At 43.1% G+C, this 25,249-nt stretch overlaps 2 protein-coding genes across 22 annotated transcripts in view; one reads left to right on the top strand and one right to left on the bottom strand.

Moving 5' to 3' along the window:
* RBFOX2 (RNA binding fox-1 homolog 2) overlaps positions 1-5,213 on the top strand; it is a gene marked incomplete at its 5' end in the record, with an annotated part of 176,846 nt that extends 171,633 nt beyond the window's left edge. For all 18 annotated transcript variants that reach the window (XM_080971770.1, XM_080971757.1, XM_080971756.1 and 15 more), the window contains one exon: positions 539-5,213. In XM_080971770.1, the coding sequence (XP_080827896.1) occupies positions 539-583 (45 nt within the window). In that variant the 3' untranslated portion in view covers positions 584-5,213. The remainder of the gene's footprint in view (positions 1-538) is intronic.
* LOC308457691 (apolipoprotein L6-like) lies at positions 4,363-22,902 on the bottom strand. Of its 4 annotated transcripts, none has more exons than XM_080971812.1 (3): positions 22,310-22,902; positions 16,722-16,817; positions 4,363-14,771 (listed from the first exon to the last, which is right to left on the bottom strand). In XM_080971812.1, the coding sequence occupies exons 2-3, from the start codon at positions 16,736-16,738 to the stop codon at positions 13,877-13,879; spliced, it is 912 nt and encodes a 303-aa protein (XP_080827938.1). In that variant the 5' UTR covers positions 16,739-16,817; positions 22,310-22,902; the 3' UTR covers positions 4,363-13,876. The 4 variants fall into 4 exon arrangements, with proteins under 4 accessions (XP_080827938.1, XP_080827941.1, XP_080827939.1 ...); XM_080971815.1 differs by lacking the exon at positions 22,310-22,902 and adding an exon at positions 22,138-22,254; XM_080971813.1 differs by lacking the exon at positions 22,310-22,902 and adding an exon at positions 21,726-21,782.
* Between the last annotated feature and the right edge of the window lie 2,347 nt (positions 22,903-25,249).

The following is a 25,249-nucleotide window of genomic DNA, read 5'->3' as shown; positions in this document are numbered from 1 at the left end:
CAAGAGACCTTGTCCTGCAATAGTGTCTCTAGATAATGTCATGGGTTGTAAGTGAAGCATCAGAAGTACCTTGTTTTAAACTGGACATTGGTTTGTTGAGTTGTGTTGTGTTTGCCAGAGGGGCTGTAAATTATTCCTAATGGTTTGTTTGGAAGCTGAGTCTATAACAGCCCCCAGCTTCCTTTATTTCTGCTTTCAAGCGTTCCCAGGTTTTTCTACAAGTAGTCTGTCTACTCATGATCTTCCATTCCTTGAGAGCAACTTTCGGTTTAGCTTTTAAGTCATGTAGACTCAGCTCTGTATGCTGGCTCCCAGAGATCCATGCTGTGACGCTCAAAGGAACTGGCTTAGGAACCAGAAGGGCACAGGCCAACAATAAAGAGGAACTAGGAGGCTAGAAGGGCAGGGTCTATTGTTGTCACAGATTGTCTGCTCTTAATCTAAGAAGTGTAAATGGGGCTTAATATTCATAGACACATGCTGGAGACTGCCACCTAACCACCATCTTTCCCCTGCCCCTGTCTGTTATCTTCTGCAGGCAAGTTTATACCGAGGTGGCTACAGCCGATTCGCCCCTTACTGAAGTGACATGAGCCCCCTGCAAGTGGGACAGCCCCCCCAGTTCATGAGGCCTGGCTATTGCAATATTTACTAGTAGAGGAACTCTATAGCAAGAAGAGGAGGAAAACAAAAGAAAAAAAACGAGAAATACTTTTTTATACCTCACTATGTTCTTTGAATATGTATTTTTCCTTTAAATTTCTGCCTTTAATTCTTTTGTTCCAAAGATTGTGCATTTTTGGGGGTTTTTTGGTTTTGTTTTTTTAAAAACTGTGGTAAACATAATGCATTTCCACGTGTGTATATGCGTAGCTTATCCTACCAATCATAAAAAGAAATGAATAGTGCTAAGGAGCACCATTAGGAACCAGTATCATGGAACTAAATCAGGAACATGCAGCCGTTTTATTTTACCTGGGTCTGGTGCCTGAGGCCTGCGATACACAAGGAATAGCCTCCTCTGCCTGCAAAGGGCAGTGCTGATTGGCTGCAGCTGGAACCTGCATGCTGTTTGGAAACGCAAAATGTTCCCTTTTTATCATCACCTGACAAACATGGGCTCAGGACAGTTCTAGAAGTGTCAAGATTTTAGAGTTTTCAAGACAAGACTCCTCAAAACTGCCCAAAGACTTCGTCTGTTAATGGTTTTAGGGGGACAAGACTTGAAATACATTTATGATCTTACTGCTTCTATACATAAGGCCCCCCCTTTAGTGATTAACGTCCACTACCAAGGCTGTCCTTAGTTTCTTTCACTTGCTATGGTCTTCCTCTCTTCCTGTCCTTCCCCTCTTTTCTTTTCTGGAGGAGCAGCAGATGTGGGACAACGACTGCAGAACTTGAAGCCATGGTGGAGAGTTACATCTTCAATAACAAGGAATCTGATGGCCATGTCGTGCACACCCTGAAGTTATAGAAGAACGATTGGGGGGGGGGGGGGGAGCTTGCACCAGTGCCACTCTAAGCTAATCAGTCACCCAGTTTCCAAGATCCTTCTTCTTTTCACCCTAAGATACTTAGCTTTGCTGCAAGTATGCCACCAAAAAAATTGCATGAAGAGAAGAATGTGGCCTGGGTTATGAACCTAGAAAAGCAGCAGAGGCAGTGGGAACGATATTTTGTGTTGCAAAACTATACTTAAAGTAATCCTTGTGTAGCTTCAGCATCTGGGGACAAGCAGAAATATCTTTCAAAATATGATTTATAAATGGAAGCAACTTCTGACTTATGTAACACAGAGCCTTTAGTGGGTCATCTTCTGCCTCTCTGAAGAGAAATCTCTGTCCATACTGCTCAGCTTGGATATGAAGTGCAGGTTGTGAGGTCTTCAAAAAGACTCTGAGCCCAGGGATCCCCCTCCTTTACATTTTTTTTTAAATATCAAGGAATGTCCTTTTTATTATGCAGTGGGTTATCTTGTAAATTGCTATAGAAGCATGAGTGTGATGACAAGCAAGCCTCTGCTCCCAAATACCTGCCGCCAACATTTGGAAATTAAAAGGGGCAGATGAGGTCCTGCTTTGCCCTCTAAGCTTTCTTGATTCTCTCAGCACCTCTTGCAGACTCTCTGCTGTTTTGTCCTGAAAAAACCCTACATGTTAGAGAAGCACAATTCCCTTGGCTCCTTGGCCTGCCTACATTGGTACTGGGTGACCTTTCGCCCCTGAAAGGGCAGCTAGGGGTGGACTTGTAGCTGAAGCCTTCTCAACTTCTGCCATCATCTGCTCACCACCAGTGATGCCAGCTTAGGAACGGAGACACCTTGTTGCCGCTATTGAGGAGGTTCGCTGACCCAGCCTACACATAACTTGCATCTTCTGCTCCCACTCCTCTTAGCCCTTGCCAGAGAGCACCAAGGATGCTGAACAGGGTTCCTGAAGCAAGAAGGACAGAGGAGATCTGAATTAAGCTAGAGACTCTTAACCATATTGATTCTCCGGAACAAGGCGACACCAAACTGCCAGCCTATTGGCCACTTTTTGTTTTCGTTTTGTTTTTGTTGTCTTGCTTTTCAAGCCAAAGTTTGGTTTGTTGCTGTTTATGACAATTTCTGTTGGTTTTTGTATATAAATATTTTAGTTAGGTTGAAAATACGGAATAGGGGAGTGGGGTGTCAGGGCTAACATGAAATCAAGGAAAATTAAGAGGAAGGTCAGGTTTTACGACTTGCATAAATTTTCTAGTGTCATATTCTCCGGAAGTCTGTTTCCATCACAAAGTGGATGGGGGGGGGGAGTTGGGGGGGGTTAGGATCAGGCTCCTGCTAGGGGAATGAGACACAGCAAATACCTCTGAACTGCATTACCAGCCACATATGAGGGGAGCCTTCTGTTAGCATTATGGAGAAAAGATGCAGTTTGCATATAGCTCTCTTGCATTTGAAATATCAGATGGTTTGGATGCAAATGGATTTTCCAGGCTATGTAATTCTTCCATTAAGGAAGCTGAGCACCACTGAGTGCTGGTCATGAAAGGCCAAGTGGACCTACTAGCACATCTCATTATAAATAATTCCTGGTTTGAGCATCGGTCACCTTGGCCTTTATCTGAGCTGCCATGCATGCCCTGAAATCTGATTTTGATCAAGGCACTTCTCTGTTAAACGAAAGAACAAGGCTTCCCCTCTTCTGGGCTCGTCAGTGATGTCACTTTGACAATACATTCCCATCTACAGGTCTCTCCGAAGCCTCAGAATATCTTAATGAACCGGTCTTGTTATATTGCAGCTTTTTAGTAAGATATTATACGGTTATCCTTCCTAGAGTGGCTGCAACACCTTTATAGATGTGGGTACAAAGTTAAAGCTTTGCAGGTCTTCCTAAGCGCAACCCTCAATACTAGAATAGATGTGGAGGAACACTTCCAATTTCAAGGACAGAAACCAAATTTAGCCGAAGTATCCTTTGCTGTGTCCCACTCCTAAAGAGGGAGTTGGAAGGGAATCTGGGAGATATAATGCTGCTTGTCCAGTGCTCCAGCATGCCAGCATCTGAGAGATCCTTAGCTCTTTTGGGGTTGGTGGGCAAGGAGACTAAAATAGGGTGTTGCCGGTTTGCACTGGTTTTAAAATAGGAAAGCGAAAACCCTAACGAACAAGGTGAAGAACCAGTGTAAAGGGTTTTTTTGTGTGTGTTTGTTTTTATTTGTCATGCTCTTGGGAATGTCAAACATGTTTGTAGTATACACCAGTGTGACTTGATTCTTTTGTTGCATAAAACACTATTTTGATGATGATATTGTCTGAACAGCCCATCCTTCTCTGCCCACTCCCTGCCCCCCTTTCCTATTTTGAAATTGCTTTTTATTCTGTAATGAAAAGAAATGAAACCTCCAGTTAATGAGGCAAGCTGATTTCTGGTTGTCGAGTAAAACTGGTCTTTTCCGTGTATTTTGCGGGTGTTCTTCTCCTTCACCCTCCCCTGGTCAGTTTAATCCCAAGACACACAGTGCATCGCTCCTGATTCTCGTCTGTGAAGCAAACTGCAGTAAGATGTCAGTTTTCAGAACTGTCTGCCATAACTAACGGCGAGGAAAGAACACACTGGGAATAATGTAATCCTCTGCAGTAACTTTGTCGAGTTGACATTTCCAGGCTGTGGCCAGGTACATATTAGGAGGACTTCCAGATAAATTGAATCTAAACACTGCCAGTTGAGGAGGACTGGAAACTGAATAAAACAACAACTGCTCATCAGCAGTTGCCATCTTTCCTGCCAAGGTCCCCCCCCCCCCCAAAGCCGTCCACTGGAGTATTCATTTGGCTGGTAGTCTTCATCATGCCACTTAGCTAATAGTGTCCCCCCACCCCCATTTTTGTTTTTTAAGGAATGATTGGAAGCATCTTGCTTGGTTTTCTCTCTTTCAGTGGCGGTAGAGTGGAGTCCAGTTCTTGCTGCTTTAATAAGCAACTTGTCAAGGAATCTAGTTATATATTCAAAATAGTCATGCATTGCAGTTTGGGCAGCTCACCCTGCCTACAGTCTAAAAGAGATAAAAGTAATCCTGGAGATATAATTTGGGTTAGTTTTTGTTTTTTAAAAAATAATAATGTGTAAATAGCTGGGGCAAAACCCTGGCCCAGTGGCAAATGTCAGGCAGGACTGTAGGGCAGTACCAAGACAATTTAGAGTTTACTAACTGCCCGAGTTGATTTAATACTTGGGAGTTTTTCAGTGCAAGGCCTGAAATGCCCCAAACTGATTTGCCCATTCTTGCAGTGTCTCCTGCACCTTTCCCTTGCCAGATCACCTTGGGACATAGGATGCATTGTAGTTAGATGCTCTCCCCTCCTCTGGATCAATTCCCAGGGTGCCCAAGCTGCTTGTCCAGGGTCTCATTTCCCTGTTGACACTGGAGAAGTAGAAGTCTCTAACATCCCTACCCCTGCCCCCTGGTTAAGTATCATATTGTACAGTAGCTTTCAAACCATACAGTATTCATTGGGTTACTCTTATTATTATCAAGTAGCTGGAATTGTGAAGGTCGGAGTAGTTAGATCTTTAGCTTTTATTCCTTTTTTGTATTACTATCCATGTGTATAAATTATTGATCATGTTGCTGGCTTTTATAAACTCTAAGCAAGGGAGGAGCCCTTCTTCACCCTTTGCAAATGGTAATGAAGCACTGTTTTTAAATAAAAGAGAGAAACACCACTCCTGGACTAAAGTGTTTTTATTCAGTAGACTTCATATACAAGTCCCCGCTGCCTGTTTCCATTTACGACAGTGATGGGGATCCTGCGCCAATGGTCAGAGAGGATGGGAGTTGTAATCCAGCAACATCTGGAGGGATTTTTCTGCTTTGATCTAAAGAGCAAATCCGATCCCATTAAGGAATGAATTGTGAAGCTCCAAGGAACCAGACCTGGACAAAATGGACAAGCACACTGTACATAGAGGTTTTGACAGAATGCCAGACTATACAATCAAAATAAATCAGAGATGTTTCTGTGATGATTCAGCTTGCTAATTTTTGATGCTCTGAAACATCTGGCATTTCCAGTTTGGAAGGAAAATAGAAAATATGAGAGGAAAGAGGTGCAGGGATAGAGGAAACATGTTTGTTAGCCGTTGAGATATTTAGCGGTTTGTTCCCTAGTATCACTGTAAACCATATCCTGGTCTTTCCTTGTTTCTGAACCTTTAGACAACAGCGCCATCAGCAGTTCAAGGTTGAAGCTTCTGTATCATTAAGGATACTCCCAGGATTTGAACAAAGCTCTAGTCTCCTTGGTGAAATCAAGGTGAAATGAGCTACTGTTGCTGTCCCTACCACCCAACATTGTGTGCCTCCCTGTTCACTGAGCCTGGATGTCTGAAATGGTGAAGGCTGCTCACATGGGCTTCCATTCAGTTTGAAATTCTTGGGCAATCAAGGCCTCATGTGGACGCCTATGCACATAGAGCTCTATATGCATGGGCTTCCCGTCTTCAGACGCCTGAGCTCAACATGAGGAAGTTGGGTGAGAGCAGCAGTGCAACACCATTAAATCTGCACGCACAACACATGAAAAGACTTCTTGCCTGACTTTTGTTAAATGCTTTGCCAATTCATCAGCACCTTGATGAACTAAATTCCTCATCTGGCACTGGTCATTGGCACCTCTTGAATCCTATTTCCTGTGTTTCTGGGCAGAATTAGACAACTGCCATTAACTTGACACTTCAAGCTATCCTTTTATTATGGCATTACACCATTGGAGATGCCGAGTTGGTTTTCAGGGGCCTTTTCAAATCTCATTACTGCAGTAGATTTACTGCATGTGGTGGGGCAGTTGCAACTATGTGAAGAACAAATAGTGAAGAGTCTAGGCTTCAAATGGTAAAGCATAGGCAAAGCACTGGATTCATAAGGACCCAGGATCAGTTCCCAGCACCTGCTGTTCAATAGTCTCAGGTAGCAGGATGGAGAAAGGCCTTTGTCTGAGACCTTTGAAAGCCATTTGCATTACTGGACCAGAAAGACCCATGTTCTCCCTCTATGTGGCAACTACAGATCATGTCTGACCCCACATCACAATCGAAATATGGGGTAATGGAAATCTGGAAATGCTTGTCTCATTGCATGTGAGGATGATGCAAATAGCTGGTTATCCACATTTGCTATGATCGCCCTTTGTTGAGTTGATAAACAGCCTCTGCTCAAAACAGTTAAGTGAATCCACCTCAGCACTTAGCTATGACTACACAGGGTATGGAGATCAGCAATTCCGAGGAGATTTATGTCCTGGAAAAGCTTGGGAGTCATTCCCCGTGCTCTCATGCATTTAACCTCTTGCAAACAATTGTTGAAGGTTAATGTGTTTACATTTTGCAAGGTGGTCTGAGATGAGCAGGTAGAAGGTACTTTCAGCTATAAAGTATTAGTCTCTAAAACATTAGCATTTTGCAAGTAGATAAGCCTAATAACTAGAAAGCAAGAGCAAATTACACTCCTGGAAACTGCTTTTAAAGCAGGATTATTTTTGCAATTACCGGAGATATTGCTAGCCCATCCTTTACAGTGTGCACTGGGCTTGGTAGCAGTGCCACATGGTGGCTGATTAGATGTAAATAGAATATCCTCCTTTAGTTAATAGTTTGGGGTCAGTGACAAACTTGGGTTGGAAGAATGGACTTGTTGGATCAGTCACTTTGAGAAAAAGCATAATACAGATGTAGCAACAACAAATGAGAGATTTTTTTCAAGAAACCTAAAGCATCATAATTTGAAACACAAGATTATGGATTAGATTGCATGATAGAGCCTTGATCCAGCAAGGGAGGCTCCTCTACAAGTTCAGACTACATGGTACCGATTCAGATCTGAAATTCATGGTAGCCATCATGCATTTTTGAGCCATATGCCTTTTGATGGAGAGGTGCACTCCCTTCTGGAGCTGCAAATCTTTATGTACATTGATTGCACGTGAGCAGAGCTGATGGCATAAGCCAGTTGAATATCTGGCTGCTTTCACACTATTTGTCTTTTCTGTTGTTGAATTTGTGAATTCGATTGGTTTACATAATGCAAATTATGGTGCATTTTAAATTTCAAATAAGGTGCTAGAAATGTGATTTAATTAAAAATTGTCTGCTGGGATTATCATTTGAAAACCGTGTGTGTGTGTTTCTAAGAACACAGAAATACAATTAGCATTTGATCCCATCGGCTGTTCTCAAATATTCCCTGGGAAATGTAGCTTCCATCTCTGCACTGGGATTTCTACAAGTCAGTTGTAGCCTACTCCATGGTGTACTGAATCACAGAATTGTAGAGTTGGAAGGGACCGTGAGGGTCAGCACTCTGCCTTTTATTGCCAGTCCAACATTAACCATCAATTACAAAAATCCTTGTTCTTTTCTAATAGTGCCTTGTTTTTATCTGTAAGCAGTCTTAAGTCCTGTCAGGGAAAATGGTGTGGTATAAATAACTACTACTACTAATTATAATAATAATAATTTGGAGACCTTTTTCTGTGCTATGTGGCTGTATAAACACTGGAGTGCAAACACCAAGAGAAATGCTTTATTCCTAAACCTAGTATTAAATATTATTTTTGTTTTTCCCAAATTGATAGAGAAACCAGCTTTTCTTCCTCTGAAGTAGCACTGCCAGTTCTCAATATGTGCTATACCAGAAGGCAGAACTTTCATCTGGGAGGCTGTGATAGTTGGCTCTCTTGTTGCTATGAGCAAATCCATGATCAGAATTGTCTGGAGACTCTGCAGCCTGTATCTTCTCTCCTGTGTGAGCCAGGGCAAGCTGTCAGACTTCCTGGCCTTTATTCCCCCCCCCCCCCACTGCATTTTGTTTGCTTTAAGGCATGCCGAGTGCTACACTCTTAGATTAAACTAGATTTTTATTAATGGATGGAAATACAAATCACCCAAAATCCATTTTGTCTAGAAACAGCCAACTAAAACACACTAATTTTTGGTATATTTATATAGTACATCCCTACGGGCTCAAACTGTTTGAAATTACATAGTCTTTAGTGCTTATGACCAGACTAGTAGTAACTTTATATTGCAGCTGGAGGCAGGTTGAAGTTTTGCCTCTTTTAAAAGATAACTATGCCACCTTTCAGTATTCAGGGAGGTAACAATATGAATTAAAACTGCATGTAACAACAAGCACCAAGTAAACTAGCGGTAAAAGGAGAATAACACATAGCGATTAGCAGCAACAAAAGAAGCAAGAGCAATTCTAAATGTTGCCAGGGAGGAGGGGAGTGACAGGGCTGGCTGAAGCTTTGCCAGCTCATGCCAGTTTTAGTGGAAGGTAGGATGGATGGATTCCTCCATTTTTGCTGTGCCAACTCCAGCACAGGACCATAAGTCCTTGGATCTCCAAAACCTCTGGCACTCCACCGCAAAGTGGGCCTTTCTGCTGGCTACTACCAGTCAGTGGCAGCTTCCTGTTTATGCATCTAGTGTCTTAAACCTGTGGCAGAGAGACACGGGAAGCAGCAGGGCCCACTCTGCTGAGACACCACCTCCATTTGATGCCTCCACTCTCTCTCAACTGCGTGGTCATTAGAACCATCAGGTATAGCCCTGTTTCCAGTCACCACCCATCTAATCTCTGATGATGGGGACCCTTGGAAGAAGGCTATTACTTAAGATCTTAATGGGCAAGTTCAGAAGATATAAAGTTAGTGGATCACACCTATAGTCACCTAGTACATTCACAGCTGAGGGAAGGTCAGTGGTTCAAATCCGCGCAACGGGGTGAGCTCCCATCGCTTTGTCCCAGCTTTTCCCAACCTAGCAGTTCGAAAGCAGACCAGTCCAAGTAGATAAATAGGTACCGCTGCAGCAGGAAGGTAAACAGTGTTTCCATGCACTCTGGCACTCATCACGGTCCTCCATGTGCCATTAGCGGTTTAGTCATGCTGGCCACGTGACCCGGAAAGCTGTCTGTGGACTAACGTCGGCTCCCTTGGCCTGAAAGCGAGATGAGCGCTGCACCCAATAGTCGCCTTTGACTGGACATAACTGTCCAGGGGTCCTTTACCTTTACCAAAGAAGAAGTAGTCACAGCTGAGCAGTCAGTTGAACCGAAGTCTCCCAGTTCATAGTGCACGCTTTTAAGATTTCACTTTACCAACTCCCATGCTTAAATTCTCTTGATTTCTCAGTTATGCGTCAACTCAATATAAATTAGTTGTGTCTTTGCTTTTTGAAAAAATAAAAGAAATGCAGCCAAATTATTTAGGAATAGCCATTTACAAACTTGGGGAAGGGATGCAGATCAGTGTTTTGCATGCAAAAGCTCCAAGGTTCAATCCTTGGCATCTCCAGGTAGCCCTGGAAAAGCATCTGCCTGAAACCCCAGAGAGCCATTGTCTTGTCAGTGTAGAGACAACACTGAGCACAATGGACCTGGTATGCAGCAGCTTTCTATGTTCCTCTCCCCCTTCTTTTCATTTTCCTGCTTCCACACTTCTCCAGGGCCACCACCGCGTTTGACTCAGAGGCATGACATGGTATGCTGCCCATGCTCTTAACAGCACAGTGGTATTGGGCAAATAGCGTATAGTGTGCCGTCTCCAAGTCTCCTGGTTTGTCTGCATCCACATGGAAGGAATTTGCTTTCCATAAATATCTCACAGAATTGATCAGCTGTGCGTGTGAAGCAGTTGACAGCTGTCCCTGGGGGACCCAGCATCTTTTGAGCAGAATGTCCCAGCAACACCCCCTGGTCTTACATTCCTCAGATGTATAAATGTGGGGATGCAGCCGCCTTCAGTGACCCATGGGTATTCCAAGTGGTTTTATAAAAAATGCTACAGCCAGCCTTCCTTGCCTATATTGGCTGTTCTCTCAACACCTTCATTGTTTTCGTTTCAGAAATTTTATCAGATGTACTCGGTGACTCTGGAAACTTGGGAGTGTCTCTTGGGAGCTTAAAAGGAAATGAGTCCAGTTGAAGTAAGGAAGGAGCACTTAGTTTCCTGCTAAGTTAAGCCCTTTGTCTCAGTGCCGGATTAACACATAAGCTAAACAAGCTATGGCTTAGGGCCCCACTCTCTTGGGTCCCCCCAAAAAATTAAAGGGGAAAAAACCCGGATGTACATTTCCAATTGTATTTCAGTTCAACAATTACTTGGATAAAATACATATTTTGTTATGTGCAAATGGCTTTATATACCTATTAGCTCCATAAATTACCATATAGCATACATTCAATACAAAAAACAGCAACAATTTGTTGTTGACAAAGGACAGCTGGACATATAAAGGGCCCCATTACCTTCAGTAGCTTAGGGCCTCATCAAACCTAAATCTGGCCCTGCTTTGTCTTCTCCAAGACGTGAAGCCTGGTTTTATGCAATTTATGCTGATAATAGTTTATGCCATCCGTGACTGATACTATGAACATCTGCAATTTGTGTTCTTCTGTTTACAGGGATTATATATTATTATTATTGTTATTACTGCTACTGCTACAGAAGTGCTCCTCCTCCTAAAACTAGGCACTAAGATCAAGTTGCTGCCCCTGAACACTAGTAGTGGACTTGAAACAAAATCTCCTCCTTCAAGGGATGCTACAGCCACGTTTCAAATGAATATGGCCAGCTGAACAGACTACTTGGTGGGGAACTCCTGCAAGCACTGTTTGAGCTATAGATGCAGAATGCTGGAATACAGAGCCAATTCTTGTTCGCACCAATGGACTGAGATCAGATGGTGAGAGCTACCTGTGAGTTTCATGCTTTCCGCCTACAAAGAAGCGCTTTCTTGTGGGAATCATGCAATGCTGTGGTGCTAAAGACTCACAACTCCCACCAGCCTCGGGTAGTGTGGGCAATTGTTAGGGGTGATGGGAATTGTAGTCGACAAACATTTCGATTTTCTTCAGTGCTTCCTGTGTATAGTTCTGCTAGCCTAACCCTACTTACCCTGTTCTTCAGGACGGTTTCTGCTTCACAACTCTTTGTAAACTGCTTAGAAGCCTATTTTGGCATTAAGCAGCCTAAAAATATAAATAAATTAAAAAATCTCAGCAATACCAATGAACTTATCAAAATATGATTTTATTTTTTTCCAGTTTTGAACAAGTTTACAATGAACATGTTAAAGGACATGCTGGGAGTATCATTGTATTTTCTTACTTTTCCCAGTCATGTAATTATTTGTTTCCAGTGTTTGATTAGCAAGTCTTCAGCTAAAGCCTTCAGCATGACAGACTCCAAACAGTAGATCATTAATAAAATCACAGTAAAATACATTGTAGCGGACAGCCTAAAATAAATTATCGGCCCAGAACCCTCATCTATAACACCTTAAAGGCCTGGGGGAAAGGTGGGCAAAGGTTTTTCACCAGGAGTCCCATCTCCCCACCCCGCCCCTCCGGCAAAAGGCTGGGATTTTATTTTATTTTATTTATTAATTAATTTTTTATTGAATGTTTTCACGTAACAAATTGTTCCAAAAAATCATCTTCATTATATTTCCCCCCATTTTCCCCTCCCCTTCCCTACGACTTTCCTCAGCTCCTCTCTCTGATTTTTTAATGATTTTTTTAATGAACTGGACTCCTTGGCAGGTTTTGAATAAACATACAGAAACATTGTTGCTAATATAATAGATAGATAACTTGAGGATTTTTACATTTTTATAACATGCAGAGAATAATTATTTTATTTTCAATATGTTTTATTTAAATTTGAAAGAAAATACGAAGATTAATATCAGTTATGTTTTTACCAAGCTTAAAAAACTAATCTAAATAAAAACACAGATCAGAAAGGAAAAAGGAAAAACAAGATGAAAAGAAAAAAGAAGAGAAAAAGAGCATCAAATTCTTCATCTATATGTAGAAATGTATTCAAGATATCTACTCCAAGATAACAGCCAGCAAATCTACTTTCTATAAACCAGTATTATCTTAAATCCTCAAACCCAGATATCATAAGTTCATTTTCTGTTTCATGCTAAAATCGTGTAAGAAGTTTCCAGTCTTTAGTAAATGTTGACAATGATTTTTCTCTGATTAAACACATAAATGACTTAGCTGCCATTTCAGCTAAGTCCAATAATTTTAACAACCATTCCTCCACTGTAGTTAATGATTATTCTTTCCATCTGTGTGCACTTAAAAGTCTCACTCTGTAATCATATACTGAAATGAAGTTTTAGCATCTTTTTCTAACTGTATATCCATAAGTCCCAGCAGGAGGAGCTCTGGCTTCAGTTGAACATTAACCTTCAAAATTCTCTGTATTTGTGTATGCATTTGTATCCATAAATTTTTGGTTTTTATACACATCCACCAGGCTCGATAAAATGTCCAGGGAATTAATTTTAGAGATGGGGCAGGACGTTAGAATTGACCTTGTTTTAAGCACTGTTCTCTAGCTATAGTCTTAACTGCTTCTCCAAGCTCCCCAATGATCCCAGAAAAGGAAAGGTTGGAGGATGGATGGCGGCTAACAGATTGAGGTTAAATCCTGACATGACAGAAATACTGTTTGGAGGGGATGGGGCAGGCGTATGTGGGGGACTCCCTGATCCTGAATGGGGTAACTGTGCCCCTGAAGGACCAGGTGCGCAGCCTGGGAGTCATTTTGGACTCGCAGCTGTCCATGGAGGCGCAGGTCAATTCTGTGTCCAGGGCAGCTGTCTACCAGCTCCTTCTGGTACACAGGCTGAGACCCTACCTGCCCTCAGACTGTCTCGCCAGAGTGGTGCATGCTCTAGTTATCTCCCGCTTTGACTACTGCAATGTGCTCTACATGGGGCTACTTTTGAAGGTGACCCAGAAACTACAACTAATCCAGAATGCAGCAGCTAGACTGGTGATTGGGAGTGGCTGCCAAAACCATATAACACCGGTCTTGAAAGACCTACATTGGCTCCCAGTACGTTTCCGAGCACAATTTAAAGCCCTAAATGGCCTCGGCCCAGTATACCTGAAGAAGTGTCTCCACCCTCATCATTCTGCCCGGACACTGAGGTCCAGTGCCGAGGGCCTTCTGGCGGTTCCCTCACTGCGAGAAGCGAAGTTACAGGGAACCAGGCAGAGGGCCTTCTCGGTAGTGGCGCCCGCCTGTAGAACACCCTCCCATCAGAAGAAATAAACAACTATCTGACATTTAGAAGACATCTGAAGGCAGCCCTGTTTCAGGAAGTTTTTAATGACTGACGTTTTAATGTATTTTTAATTTTTTGTTGGAAGCCGCCCAGAGTGGCTGGGGAAACCCAGCCAGATGTGTGGGGTATAAATAATAAATCATTACTATTACTATCCAGAAGGAGGAATAACCATGTTTACTGCCTGGGCTGACGTTACCAACCAATGAGCTCACAATGTGGTTGGGGTCCCCGGTTCAGTCCCATTCTTCTTTCAGTTCCATGTAGAACTTTGTCAGGTTCAGCACCATCTCCTCCAACTTATTAGCCTTGGCTCTGAGCTCATCTGCCTTTTCTGTCTTGGCCCCGTTTGACAAGTCTATGGCACCCTTAGTAATGAAGTAAGCATCCAGTGCAAGAAAAAACCCGGACGCCACGGCCCCTGCCACTCTAGCAGTCTTGCTCGCTGCGAGGGCGGTTCCTTTAAATGCCTCATCGACCTGATCAATCCCCTTGATTGCATTCCTGGCTACGGTACCTACTGTACTTGCTTCCTTGGCCAAACCCTTCAAGACAGGATTAGTGTTAGCCACTGCCAATGCCTCTACATTTGCTGCAATGTCTGTCGCTTTGTCAACCACTGTTGGAATGAGCCCAGCAATAGCACAACCCGAAGTGATTGCCGTTTTGGCTACTTCCAGATTAGCGTTATCTGGGGGCAGTTGAGACTTGAAACCAATTTTCTCGAGGCTCAGCACCATTCTTAGGCTCTTCTCACATTCGCTTATCAGTTCTTGCGATTTTTTCTTCTCCATTGAATGAATAATGCTCTCGGACACACCAGCAGAAATGCTAGTTACTCCTGACGCTATCCCTAAGCCCATGCCTGTGGCTGTCAGGATTAAACTTGCGCCTGCTGTTACAGGAGTCAAGGCCAGTCCCACGATGGTCAGGATACCAGAAACTGCACTTGCAGAGCTGGCAGTAACGCTGGCAATGGTGCAATCCTTATGGGTCTTGTCAATGTCGTCTGCCCTTTCCCGAAGGCATTGGATGCACACCTCAATCTCTTTTTTCTTGTCAGGGAAATCTTTGAGAAAACGAGCAATAGCTTCATCAAGAGCTTTTTCTGAAGGCATGTTTCCTGCATTTCTGCAAATATAAATACATATTAAAAATGGGGCTAAAAGATAGGTCCCCTTCCCCCCAAAAATTTCCTGCATCCCCTACAAATCTGTGCTTCCTGAGAAAGCAGACATAAAACAAATGTGTGTGATGCATATAATTACAGAAACACGTAGAATTCAGTATTTTAATTGAACATCTCTTAAGGAAAATGGTCTTCGGATGCAATTCTAAAAAGTGGCGGGGGAGGAGAACAAAAGGCAGAGACCCAACACATCCAATGCTCTGCTGGGCTCTTGCTAGAAGGCAGAAGTGATGGTGGTGCTCTAGTGCTCATCTCCTGTTTTGTTTTGCATTTTTATTTCCCCCCAAAATTCACTTCCTGAGCTCCAAAATTTGCATTGCTTCTCTCCTGTTTGGGGGCTTATTTTGGGAGAGTGGGTAAGCTACGGGTCCTTTAGATCAGTATGTTCCTCCAACCGGTTCCTTGCACACACCCTGACATGAGAGCAGCTTAATGCTTTGGGGGTTTCTGAAATGCTGGAGAGGAGATCTATGAGGTTGGGTTTCCCATTCTGTCTGCAAAAGAGTGGGGTCTGATCCTATGGTCCCTTGGGATGTCCCACCTAGCATGGTCTGGAGGAACATGGAGGCACCTGGTGAACTGGGGCTGCTAACACCCCTTGGAAGATGGGGAAAGGGGCTGCCCTCTTTTTATTCTGCACAATATCCCTGGTCTTCAGGACTGACTCAAAACAGGATCAGATAATAGTCTTTCTCCGTTTACTCAGCTGGGAAGTGTGAAGCCTCCCACTACTTTTTTTCTAGTTTATCACACACGCACACACTTTTCAAGTTTATACATTTCACTAGTTTTATACATTTCACTAATTTGACATTCATTTTGACATTTCAAAACTTGACTTCCATCCCCCTCTTTCTGCAGTTCCTTAAATTTATTCTTCTGCATATCCAAATTAACTTAATTTGCTAATTTATTCATCTTCTTTAAATATAGACTCTTATAACACTACAGGTTGTTACAATAATCCTGCCAATGTTTTTATCTGTTTATAATTTATCTGTAAATATTCAATAAACCATTTACATTCTTTTATTTAAAAAAATTGTTATCTTGATTTCTTATTCTTCCGGTAAGTTTCACCATTTTTGCATATTCCATAATTTTTTGTATCCATTCTTCCTTTATTGGGACTTCTGCATCTTTCCATTTTGGGGCAAGTAACATTCTTGCTGCTGCAGTAGCATACATGAATAAGTTTCGATACATTTTAGGTAGTTCTGTTCCTATAATTCCCAAAAGAAAAGCTTCTGGTTTGTTTTGTTTTTTTACAAAAGTTACTTTAAGCATCCTTTTCATTTCATTATATATCATTTCCTTTCCCAGTAAGCTTTGACCTTACTACAAGACCACCACATACGATAAAAAGAACCTTCTTTCTCATTACATTTCCAACACTTACTTGATTTAGATTTATACATTTTTGAAACCTTACTCAGTGTTAAGATACCATCGATATATCATTTTCATATAATTTTCTCTTAGACCATAGCATGCTATAAATTTTATATCCATATTCCATAATCGTTCCCATGCTTCCATATCTACAGTCGTACCTTGGAAGTCGAATGGAATCCGTTCGGCTTCCAAAACGTTCAGAAACCAAAGCACAACTTCTGATTGGCTGCAGTAAGCTCCTGCAGCCAATCGGATGCCCCATCGGACGTTCGGCTTCCAAAAATAGTTCGCAAACCATAACAATCATTTCTGGGTTTGCGGCATTCGGGAGCCAAAGCGTTCGAGAACTAGGCTGTTCGAAAAGCAAGGTATGACTGTATATTATGACCAATATCTATTGCCCAATGTATCACTGAGGATTCTGGGAGATGCTTTGGGCTCCTTTTATATGCAATGAACAAAGGTAACAATTAGAATACCGGCAGCTTGAGAACTACCTTTGGAATTCTGACATTCTCCAGCAGCAATTTGGGCAGGTGTCTCACAATTATTAAATGATAAATTCGCTCTTCTCAGCTTGAGTGTACTTTAGTCTGGAAAGGAAAACAACTAGATAGTAAGGATGAAGGTGAACCAAGATAAGAAATCTCCCAATGAAACTAACTTCAGTAATAGCATTGTAATTCTTACAAACATCTGAACTTCGTACTTTAGCCATGTCTGTAAGCTCTTAGGACTGAGCTAGAAAATACTTTTGACCAAAATTTGCATTTATTATAAATATTTTTGCACTACACTTCAGTAAGAGTTGCCATGGTACGTTTTCGGGGGGAGGGGAATGCAAATACAATTAAAATGCAAATTTATTTATTTTTATTTAAACAGTTTATACACTACTTACCTACAATGGTCTCTAGGTGGTATGCAAACACACAACACATAAAACCATAAGTTCAGACTTAAATTAAAATGCCTGCTAGATTTTATTTTTTTAAGTCATTGGAAGTTCAGTAGGGAGGGAGCTTGTCTGACCTCAGCGGGAAGGAAGTTCCACAAAATTGGGCCCACAATAGTAAACATGCAGTTCCTTGTGCATACAAGCCATGCATACAAGCCGTTGGGGATCACGAACTGTGGCTTCCTCCAAGATTTAAATAATCACAAAAACAAGGGGGGAAAGCAGAATATTTTTAAAAATATAAAAGGAAAGGAGAGGGACTAGCAGATTTAAAACTATGTCTGAAAAAATAGGAAAGCAAATGTTTTACCTGGTACCAAAATGACAATGGAATCTGTGCTAGGTGGAGAATGTGAACATACCACAATTGAGGTGCCAATCCTCTGTTCCCCACCCACTACACCACATGGGACACAGGCAGTCCTTCAAGTATCTTGGCCCCACAATGAGATATGTTTTAAAGGTCAAAACTTTTAAAATTGGGTAATTGAGCCTACAGACTGACTGGAAACATAATCATGTAACCCAGACTCCCCCAGCTTGGGGGGCTCTATACCTGTTTTGAACTATATCTCCCTTCAGTCTCAGTAAGTCCAAAATTATCCCCGGTTTGGAGAAGGTTGTGTAACCCATTTAACTAGCTAGCATTTCAGCCCAGTGATATTTCCCATGCAAAGGAGAGAATGACAGGGCTATCCTTTGTCCCTAATGCTCTTTGCTTTATCTGTCAAGCCATTTGCAAAAGCTGTTAAGAGGGAATCCTAGCATAAAGGATGCTGGAATCTCTTTCATTTTTGCAGTACAGTGGTACCTCGTGTTATGTACTGTCCCCCTTACAAATCCTTCGGGTTACATGCTCCGCTAAACCGGACGTAGACGCCCCTTGTTGCGAACTTTGCCCCAGGATGCAAGCGGAAATCATGCTCTGGCGGCGCAGCAGCAGCAGCGGGAGGGACCATTTGTAAAAGTGCGCCTCATGTTACAAGCAGTTTCCAGTTATGAACGGACCTCCGGAACGGATTAAGTTCACAACCGGAGGTACCACTGTATGACATAACATCTGGGTTCAAAGGTAACTTGCACAAAATCAAGAATTAAGCCAACCAATTTTTCTTTTAGGATTCAGGAAACTATTAAGTATGCCAGTGCAAATGTTTAAACACAGTATGAAAGTACCTAGGAGGAATCCTCATCATTTCAAACAGGGCCAATCTCTTAGAAAACAATTGCATTAAGCTAATTAGATCTATTAAGGCAGAGTTTAAAGAGTGGGGAAAAATTAAAGCTATTGTGGCTCATGCAAATCCACACACTTAAAACGGTTGTGTTGCCAAAGCTCCTGTTTTACTTTCAATCTAAACCAGCGATAATCCCCAGGAAATTAATTAAGAATTGGCAGAAGATACTGAGTGAATTCATGGGGAGTAGCGTCAAAGGCCAACATCTTAGGACAGGGATCTAAATGTCTCGAAACAAGTGTCATAATAATTGTGCAGCTCAGTTACAATTTGTTCATTTCTTACTTGATCCATCATGTCAAACCGAATGTCAGGCTTTAGGGGGGAAATGGACCTAGAAAGCTATACCCCAGAAAACCTCCAAACTAGTGCGTGCACAAGTTTTGGACAACAAGTCCCATTAGCACCAGTTGCCATTGTTTGGGTAATTCAAAACATCTATAGCAGGTGTGCAGAACCTCTGCTCTGCAGGCCAGATTTGGCCCAGCGTGAGTCCTAGTTTGACCTGTGAAGCCATTTCCCCCAAACCATGCCCACCTGCTACACACCTGACATCATATGTGATGTCATGTATGGGGCAGGTATGAGGATGAGGATTTGTATACCGCCATACATCATAAGATTGCAGGACAGTGCACAGAATAAAATACAGGATAAAAACAAGTAAATAAGTAAAACAAAACAATACCCCCCCCTTCCCACAGACACATTTAAAAGGCTGTAGAATATTAATCAGCCAAAGGCCTGGTTGAAGAGGAACGCTTTTGCCTGGCGCCTAAAAATATATAATGAAGGTGCCAGGTGAAGCTCTCTGGGGGAGAGCATTCCACAAACAGAGAGCCACTACAGCAGGCATAGGCAAACTAGACCCTCCAGATGTTTTGGGACTACCATTCCCATCATCCCTGACCACTGGAACGGTTAGCTAGGGATGATGGGAGTTGTAGTCCCAAAACATCTGGAGGGCCGAGTCTGCCTATGCCTGCACTACAGAGAAGGCCCGTTCTTGTGTTGCCATCTTCCAGACGTCACATGGAAAAGGCACACAAAGAGGGGCCTCAAATAATGACGGCAGAGGCCAGGACGGTTTATATCAGTGCCGACTTTTCTTATATTCCATTTCTCATACTCAGGGGAGGGTGTCCATGCTAATGTCGTGAAAACAGCAACACTCATGCCCAGGAGGAACTTATCAGCAAAATGGTGGTGAAGTTTTTAGAAATATGCACACAACACAAAAAGGGCAAAAAAAAACTAAGCAAGAAATTCCATTAACAGCCCTATGACTAACGATCATGTCCAGTCAGCATAGAAAAATGACTGTCATTTAAAGGGGAAAAAATGTAAAATCAGCAGGGAGGGGGAATGGAATGGAGTACTCTGGGGGAGGGCATGGCTGGCCTAATTGTACAGGAGCTCATACTTCATACTGTAGCATTTTGATACAGGCCCCACCTGTTAGTTTCCAGCAGAGTAGATGTGTTAGTTTGTTGTGGCAATGGAGTCTTGGCACCATAAAGACTAGCACAGTTTATTATAGACCACAAAACTTAATGTCATAATATGTTTTTCAAAGTGCCACAAGACCTTCTGTTATCTTTGCCCTATTTGTAGCGTCTTTACTGCTCGGTTTCAGCCGTGTGGCATTTTGTAGCCACTCTGCCACATGCTCCCAGGCCCAGCGCTGGTTTTGAGTTGGCAAGGGGACTTTCATCACTCATTTACACTGATATCATTTTTATTTTATTTTTTTATTGAAAAATAACTAAAACAACACATCTGCCCCCTTTTTTGTAATGTACACAGTATCTTTTTTGTTGTTCTGTTTTGTTTCCTACATGGGTACTATTTACTGTTTCTTCTTTTACGGTGTCTTATCTTACTCTGCACACTTGTAATTTTGTACTATTTACACTGGCATTGTTGTGATGGTGGCAGAATTGGGATGTGGAAGAGGGCCAAGAGCTTTTGTATGATGGCATGTTCCCCTCTGCTCCCTTTCAACAGCTCTCTTTACAGGTTACATATAAAAGTTTATTATTATTATTATTATTATTATTATTACTACTACTACTACTACACAGGGAGATTTACAACACACACACACACACACACACAAAAAATGGATCACTTAATAAGAATAAGAATAATAAAAAACACTTTTAAAATTTCATAGGTTGTTTAACAGCTTCCTCTAGAAGGTACTCTTAAGGAAGTGAAAGCATTCACTAGAGTCCCCTGCTGGTTGGAAGCATCTGCCCTTAAGGCTCTTATTGTTGACTGTGAAGGAATCTGTATGGAAGAAAAGAGGAGTTGGAACTGAATTATCCCTAGTGGGGAAAACAGCGAAAGCCCTGAAGGAGGATGGAATAATCTGGGCTGGGGCTGGGTGTGGTACAAGCAGGAAAATGCTGCAGGAGATATCGTTTTTAATGGAGCATGAGGGACCAGGGCCAGGCTGCATGTTTCATGGGGGAAACATCACAAGTGGGAGGCCTTGGCATGAGTAACAGGGTGGGCTTCCGTGGCGGCTATGCAGGCACAACTACGTTCCCAGCCTCAGGGTGCTGGAATCAGAAGAAACAGAAGCTTCAGCATCTGACAGAGGAAAATAGAGGTAAAATAGGCACTGAGGAAGTTAAACGAGGGAGCCACACTTTGTTTCCACCAAAGAAATGTGGAACTCCTTGTTTTCCCCCATGTATGCCGTTTCTGAGTATATATACACGTCCTCAGTGCCATATACACGTCCTCAGTGCCATATATTTCTCCTCTTCTGTTGTTAACTCAGCATCTCACGCAAAATACTATCATATTTGGAATTACGAAATTCAAAGAGCATTGTTTTGGCCTTAAAAATTAAAGTTAGGGAGAAAAGCTCCAGCTTTGGTTGATAACTCAGTACACATAAACAGAATGCACTCCCCCAACCTGTTCAAATAATGTGGAAATAGTTACTGCATTTATTAAGTAGGTGCAGTTTGATATTACATGTGTAGCAATGAACTTGATTGCCAACCTAAACTCTCCCACCAGCCTGTTCCACTTGCCTATAGCATAGATGTGGCACCTGATGCCCTCCAGATGTTGCTGGACTACAACTCCCATCGTCCATGACTGTTGGCCGTGCTGGATAGGACTGGTGAGAGTTGTAGGCCAATGACACCTGGAGGGCAACAGATCTTCTCTCACATCCACCAAGAACCCACAGGCTGCAGCCTAGGTGTTCCTAATAAAACAACCACAGTAGCTCACAGGTGCCACACCTGCCGATAAGGAAGCCGGAAGTGGATCAACTCACCAACCTTTTTCTCAGTTTTGCTGCAGGAAAATAAAAGCTATCTTCAATTCTCTCTAGTAACCTTCTCTCTCTCTCTTTCTCTTTCTCTTTCTCTATCTCTATCATACATACACCACCCCTCCCATCCTTGGTAGCTGTTGATAGGAACAAAGGAAAGACGAAAGCAAACACACCCAAAGGGCTGCTCTTTTTGACTGTAACCCAATCATCCTCATCTGCTAAATTCGGGGTGCAGGGTGTGGATTCCCATGAACCCAAATTGCACCACCAGCACACAAGAGTAAGGCTCCAGCAGGTTTGGGGGAGTCACAAAGTTTGCAGGAGGACCAAAAGCAACAGACTAAGCATGCGAAACCAGCACGGAATCTCGATTTGATTCCCCTCGATTTGAGGGGAAACAACAAAGCTGTGTGTACGTGTGTGGAAATGGGGTTTTCAAGGCGGAGGCATAGCTGGCTGGAGCAATGAAAAAGAACAAACCATGGGCTCTGTCCGGCAGCGTTTTGTGGCAGGTTCCCCTCATCTCCCAACTCTCGGATTGCCATGCAATTCTCCTCCAAAACCTATTAAATATGCTATTAGACTCACCTTTCTGACTTCCGACTGCCTGTTTTCTACGACACGGCGGCTCAAAGATGCCTGAAGCAGAGATGAAGGGAAACCGAAACTGAAACGCGGGCGGACTTGGGACTTGTCGGTACACGTGAACACGCGAGAAGAACCCAATGGCAGGAGATGTTTGCCGTTTGGACGCAGGGAGGAGGGGGGAGGATTAAGTGCAGCAACAGAAGCTCGGTCGACGGTGCGCTTGTATTTGTTTTGAAAGACGAGAGGGTCTCCGCCAGAGCGCGGGGCGAGCAAGAAACTAAGTTGAGAAGGGGAGGAGGCTGGTGGACGAGTTTATGAAGGAAGAGCCCGGGGATGAGGGGGGATGCGAAGAAGAGAGGCTGCCTCCTCGTGCGCAGTCGGAGGCGCGGGGAAAACCCGTGCTGGGGCACAAATGGGCATCCAGGAAGACCCACGGATTCCACGGGCGCGGCCCTCTTGCGGGGAAGTCGCTGCGGCTCCTCGTGGCGAACTTGCGGAGATTGAAATCCCAATTTATTCCAACAGGAAAACCCGCCATTCCCCGCCCCCCGCGCATTTCCTGACAGCACTTCCAACAATTGTTCAGTAGCACCTTAGCAACCAACTAAGTTTGTTCTTGGTGTAAGCTTTCCTGTGCATGCACGAAAGCTTATACCAAGAACAAACTTAGTTGGTCTCTAAGGTGCTACTGGACAATTTTTTAAAAATCTTTTGACTGCGTCAGACCAACACTGCTACCTACCTGATTCAAGAACGCAGTTTAATGTTGCAAACTTACTGTTCAGTCTTTTTCAGACGGATAGTGGCAAAAAGATTGTAATTGCTTGCTTGCTGTATTTTCCATGGGAAAATGCTCAGATCAGCTATCCCTGACCTTTTCCCCAACAACAACAACAATAATGTATTGTTTATACCCCACCCATTTGGCTGGGTTTCCCAAGCCACCCTGGGCAGCTTCCAACAAAATATTTAAAATACAATAAAACATCAAACATTAAAAACTTCCCTAAACAGGACTGCCTTTTCAAATGTCTTCTAAAAGTCAGATAGTTGTTTATTTCCTTGACATCTGATGGGAGGGCGTTCAACAGGGTGGGCACCACTATCAAGAAGGCCCTCTGCCAGGCTCCCTGTAACTTCACTTCTTGCAGTGAGGGAACTGCCAAAAGACCCTTGGAGCTGGACCTTAGTGTCCGGGCTGAACAATGGGGGGGGGGGGAGGGAGAGCAGGCCAACTACCCTGTGCAGAGCTAGAATGTGGGATCCAAATAAACTGTCAATAAAACCAATCACTTTAAAATGCTCTAGAACGTTTCAGGAGGGAGGGACCTGGAAAGGGCTTTAACAGATATCTCCATTTTGTTATAACTTACCTGTAGGAGTAATGGACACTAATAAGTGACCTGGAGTGGGTAGTGATATTGAAACTCTCCGATTACTTGGCCGCATAGATAACTCTCATGCTTGGTGGAACTTGAGCAGTTCCTGTCCAGCCCTCTGAATTCTTGTTTCTCTTACTATTCTTATTTTTTCCAGATGTTGGGAAATCGCCCATTATACTGAGGGTTGCCAACACAGTTAAAGCATCAGAAGGAAGGGCAGATCAAACGCCTGGAAAAACAGTATTTACAGCCTGCCTAAATACTGTAAAAGAAAGGACCAACCAAACTTCACAAGGCAGGAAGGAAGTTCTGCCTTGTGAATTAGAAAAAAAGAGAAAAACCTACTCTGCATCCCAGCCAAATTTGTCTCTGAGGCAAGCCAGATGGTGAATGCAGTGAGCAGGCAGGCTTACATGGAAGGAGGTGGTTCATCAAATGTCCCGGTCCTAAGTCATTCTGACTTAGTTGCTTATTAAACCAGCAATTTGCTCTGCCCCTGGAAAGGAGCTCCAAATCCCAGACACCAGGGAGCTCTCCTCCTGCTGCATTTTTCACCCCTTGCAACTTCCAGACCGGCCCATTGGGACTCGTAGGGCAGAGGGCTGGGAGACTAACAGTAGGTGGTGCCAGAGTCAAGTAGTTTTCTGCACTAAGCCAGTTTCTACACATGCCCCTTTCTATCTGCACCCAGGCAACCAAGAGGCATTGTCAGAATTCCAAGGACACATTGCAACCAGGTAAAAACACTTAATGAAGCACATGAAGTAGGCCTGGTGTGTAGGTGTATGGGCTGGGGAGAGTCACACGGGTCAGATAAGAGAGGCCTGGTGGGCAGCATTGCTGGGCTTGAGTTTCTCCACATCTGCCCTAGACCATTTCCAGAGGTTGCATGATATAACCTGTGCCTCTTTAAGGAGGCAGAAGCTCACCGTAAGACTCCCTTGGCTGGCTTGATGTAATTTGTCTGAGTGACTTAGAAGATAGTTCATCCAGCTGTTTCCACTGGGTGTCGTGTAGGCCAATTTGTTAACTAACGGAAAAGATTTTATATCCTGCCTTTCTAGCAGTGTATAAAGGCAGCAGCAACCACAATCCATAAAAGCAGTGTTACAGGATGATGTTACAGCAGTAAAACAATTACAGCTATAAAAAGCCAGGGAAGCCCTAACCCAGTAGCAATAAAAACTGCAGAAATCAAATCAAACAATGGAAACACCTAGAGTAGAAAAGCAAACACAATACTTAACTAGCAGAACTAACTTCTAACCCCTCACAACTTGGGTAAATGGGGCAAAGTTTTGCCTGGGACAGACAACAAAGATGGCCCCAGGCCAAGTTTAATAACTGGGGTGTAAGTGCTTTCTCTTGAATTGCCTCCTGCCAAAATGACAGCGCAGGGAAGTTATAAAATAGCCTCCTTAATGAACATGTTGCAGTAGCCAGGTCTGGATATAACTAAAGACACGCCATTTCCTTAGTCTTGAAGTCTGTGCTAGTGTGTTTACTGGGAACTCGACTGCTTTCATCGCATCTCATCCAGAGAGGTCCTGAGGTTAAT

This window comes from Podarcis pityusensis, assembly GCF_964106645.2.
Source record: "Podarcis pityusensis genome assembly, chromosome: 10".
Classification (NCBI taxonomy): domain Eukaryota; kingdom Metazoa; phylum Chordata; class Lepidosauria; order Squamata; family Lacertidae; genus Podarcis; species Podarcis pityusensis.
This window is presented reverse-complemented; position numbering and strand designations above follow the sequence as displayed.